A 4,048-nucleotide genomic window follows, 5' to 3' on the forward strand; every position below is an offset into this window, starting at 1 on the left:
AGAGACGCTCTCCGTCGCGGTCGAGTAGGCGATCAATCAAGCTTCGATTGGCAGATAAGAACCCTTCTCTCATGTTCTTCAGAGTTCTCCCGCACACGTTCCCGCGACGCACCAGGTTAGGGCTCGTTCGGTTACACCCTAGTTGGTAGGTATTAACGTGGAATGGCGGAGGTCAATTCCCTATTAATCCCTTCCGATTCATGTTAAATCCGCTCAAACCGAACAGGCCCTTAGGCAGTTGTAGTAGCCCGTCTCGTCGTCTCGCCCTTTGAGGGAGTAGCATGCAAGTAGAAATTTGTAGTAAAATTTGTAAGTTCAGGTTTACTATATCTTGGACAATGATACCCAAGCAAAGATTTGTATTCAGATCTAATTACGGGGAGCCCAAACCAAAGGTCTTGCTACACAGCGAGCATTATTCAGCGCATGCACGCCTGTTGCAAGAAACGAACAGCGAGCACGAAAACTCAGATCGACAGAGTGATTGGTTGCCAGGTTGGTTTATACAGCAGCCAGCCCCGCCCAGAGGGCTCTATGTACAGAAACAGGCCAATGCAATGATACAGGCGTACTGCTCACCATCAACACTAACACGAGCTTCAGAGGCTTATCATTACTGTCCTAATTCAGGCCATCACAGGGCCAGCCAGCTTTGGGACTCATTACTTCAACCCATGACCCATCCATCACTGCATATCTGTAGTCCCTTGAGTGAAGGCAGCATGCGCTCGTGTGCTTGTGGAACTGTTGGAGGCTGGGATGATTGTGCCAGGCACGAACTGGACCCTTGCGGTAGCTTAGCTACTTGCCCACCCTTTTATTGTCATCATCCTCGTCGTCTTCCAGATCGCTGAATGACACATCCTCCTCCTGCCCCAGCGACGGCCTGTTGCTTGCTGTCCCAGGGGCCTCAGGCTCCTCGTCTGTGTCATCATCTGGCCATTCGTCCACTTCATCCTCGTCGGCGCGAGGTCTGGACTCAACTGATGAAGTCTTGCTTTTGTCTTTCACAGACAACTCTTCTTCGATCACTGACTTGTCAACGATTTCCACCTCAGTGGTTGAAACTGGGAACTTCTCAGCCACGATTTCTGGTGTGATGTCGGAAGTGGCTTCTTCGAAGGACCGAACCTCCGATATGGCCTCTTTATCTTGAATGCTTGAAGGCTGTATCACCTTCTCCTTAGTAGGGGGAGAGAATGCGTTCGCATTCTCTGATGGTTCCCCAGTACTTTCAGATCCTCGCTTATTCTTAGCCTGTAAACTTTGCAGCAACTCCTCCCTTGCTTCTAGGATCTGCATGGAGAAGGAAAACAAATAAGGTGGAATTAGATTAAAATAATACCCAAGAAGTGAGACATGAGAATAGAGTTAGGCTGTGTTAGCATTGAAAATTATAACCAGCTGGCCAAGTTTGAAGAACAGTATTAAACGTGCAGCCGGTTCTCAATCCTATGATGTCACAACTTAAAGCATTTTCCCATTCCTCCGGATTTATTTGTCTTGATAACATATTACTTCAAACAAAATAATTTGAAGTAAATTGTATCCATTCTAGTTGCAATCGGATACTGCTAAAGGTAAATATCAACTTTTGTTTAAGGGCGAAACCTTACCAGTGATCACTAGTATCAGGATGAGGATCCGATTCCTTATTCATATGTACTAAATATGGCATATAAAATAATGTGTCACATGCGAAGGGACCGACCACACATTTCTTGAGATAATAAACCTCGTGACTACAACCAGCCTGTGGTGCTAGGTATGGCCTGGAATTGCTATATTACCCATTACTTGCTTAAGTTAATCCATTATAACTTACATAGCACAAAAGCCATGATAGACCAAAGATACTGTCCAAAAAATACTGTGGATGATCCAGGATCCTACCTGTGGTGTTGATAGAAGTTCAGCATCTTGTTTGTTGAGCTTTGAGTACAGAAGCACAAAATAGATCTTCCAGAAACATGCTTCACTCATATCAGTTGAGCAAATCTGAACCTTCAATTCTGATAGGCTTGGCACGAGATGCTCCATGGATAATGCATGGACGTACTGAGCATCCGATAGTTCAAAATCTAATGATTAAGAGAAACTATGTAAGGTAAATGACGGAACCAGTGGGAACATTTACATATATTACCATGATTTTATTTGAAAGAGACACGTACAGCTCCACAAAGTACCAGGAAAACTTTTAAAGACAAAAAGGCATACAGAAGATATGCGGTTTATTCCAGAACAAACTGTTAGTTAAAGATCATGTTGAGCTGAAATGGAGCAACCAATTACCCATGTACCTACAAGTTATGCTTTTTAAAGAAGCTATGCACCGCTCCTTGTCATAAATTCTACTCCCTCCATCCCATAAAACTTGTCTCAACTTTGTCTAAATTTGGATGTACGTAGACACTATTTAGCATCTAGATACATCTAAATTTTAATAAAGTTGAGACAAGTTTCATAGGACGGAGGGAGTATTAAATGTTCACTATTTCCTATCAATAACGATACAGTATCATCTGCAACCTCCGCATAGATACAAAAAATAAAGCAGTGTTGTCCAAAGCTATATGATCCAGGGGAGTGTGACACTCCATTCATTTCAAACAAGTGATAATGCTTGAGACATTAGCTTCATTTGGTTAATCAGATCAATAACACGGGAATGAAAAAGCATGATATGAGAAAATGCATGTCGCTAGATGGAAATAATGTCAGGATCAAAATTTAAAAAGAATTTAATATCTACCTGCTGTACAAGCTAAGCTAGCAAAATATAGTTTAGCACAGATAAACAGATAGCCAGTGTAGGCAGCTTTCAGAGGAACTACAGTTACATTCCAGATTCCAGAGTGGTGGCTTTTGATCTAGTTCACTAATTAGATGGAACTACACAAGTAGAGAGAGGAAACTGTAAACTCAAAGATGTGCATGCTCGAGATCTTTGCAGGGGATTCCCAACATTTAGTTTCTTAATTATCGCTAGCATCATTCTGTTGAAGCAAGACTGGCACACAGCCTACGAAATCATAAACTGTCAAAGACATTTATCCACTGTAGTCACTTAACTTCTCCAACCAACTGCGCTCAAATTAAGACCACAAGGTCCATACACTGCATTTCACTAAGGCACCGAACCTTACCATCTGCATAACGCTCGCTGACGAAGAGAGGGAAATCAAGCCACGTCTCAGGCCGCGTCGAGATGTGCCTGACGAAGACCAGCACCTCCTCGGTGGCGCCGACGACGGGCTCCCCTTCGTCGGCCTCCTCCTGGCCGAAGGGCAGGAGCGAGGACGCGATCTTGGAGATCTCGGCCACGGCCAGGTTGCTCTGCAGCATGGAGATGCCGCTCCTCACCCTGCCCCCGATCTCCGCCAGGTCGCTCCGGATCCCGGCGATGCGCGGCGACTGCGGGTCGGCCTCCTCTTCCGCATCCCCGCCCCCGCCGTCCTCCTCGCGCTGGGACGAGGGCTCCGGTGGCGGCGGAGGCGGGGCGAGGAAGGACGCCACGCCCCAGAGGCGGCGCGTGAGGGTCTCGGTGAGCTCGGAGATGTCGTCCTTGACGCCGCGGCTCGGGGTGTTGGGCTGCTCGGGCTCCTCCTCCTCCTCGGGGTCGCGCGGCGACGGCGAGGACCCCTCCGCGGCCGCCCTGTCGGCGGAGGAGGCCTCGGAGTCGGAGTAGGCGTCGGGATCGGGCTCGCCGCGCGGCGAGGAGAGCGTGGCGGCGATGGAGCGCGTGAGCCACGACATTGGTGCGGTGCTGGAGCGCTGGAAGATTGGGGAAAGAAGGATCGATGCGGAGCTCTGGGAGTGGTAGATTCTGAGTGGGGAATTAGCTGGGGTAGTGCTTTTGGAGCGGTCCGATCAAAAAGAGACGGTGGAGATCACGTCTGTACGATAATGGAATATTCAGCATTACTCCGTAGTAAGCTTGATATTTTCGGATGAATTGATGTCTTCATCTTATCGTGCAGGTATTAAGATTGGTTAGCTTAGGTTACAATTTACTCCGTCCGTTTAGAAATATAAGATGTTGGAC

At 47.2% G+C, this 4,048-nt stretch overlaps 1 protein-coding gene across 1 annotated transcript; it reads right to left on the reverse strand.

Moving 5' to 3' along the window:
* Window positions 1-325: 325 nt before the first annotated feature.
* Window positions 326-3,782, reverse strand: LOC124707340. Its single transcript, XM_047238996.1, has 3 exons — window positions 3,150-3,782; window positions 1,894-2,081; window positions 326-1,296 (listed from the first exon to the last, which is right to left on the reverse strand). Exons 1-3 carry the CDS (start codon window positions 3,757-3,759, stop codon window positions 802-804), a joined length of 1,293 nt encoding a protein of 430 aa, XP_047094952.1. The 5' UTR covers window positions 3,760-3,782; the 3' UTR covers window positions 326-801.
* Between the last annotated feature and the right edge of the window lie 266 nt (window positions 3,783-4,048).

The sequence above is a fragment of the Lolium rigidum genome, chromosome 4, assembly GCF_022539505.1.
Source record: "Lolium rigidum isolate FL_2022 chromosome 4, APGP_CSIRO_Lrig_0.1, whole genome shotgun sequence".
Taxonomy (NCBI): domain Eukaryota; kingdom Viridiplantae; phylum Streptophyta; class Magnoliopsida; order Poales; family Poaceae; genus Lolium; species Lolium rigidum.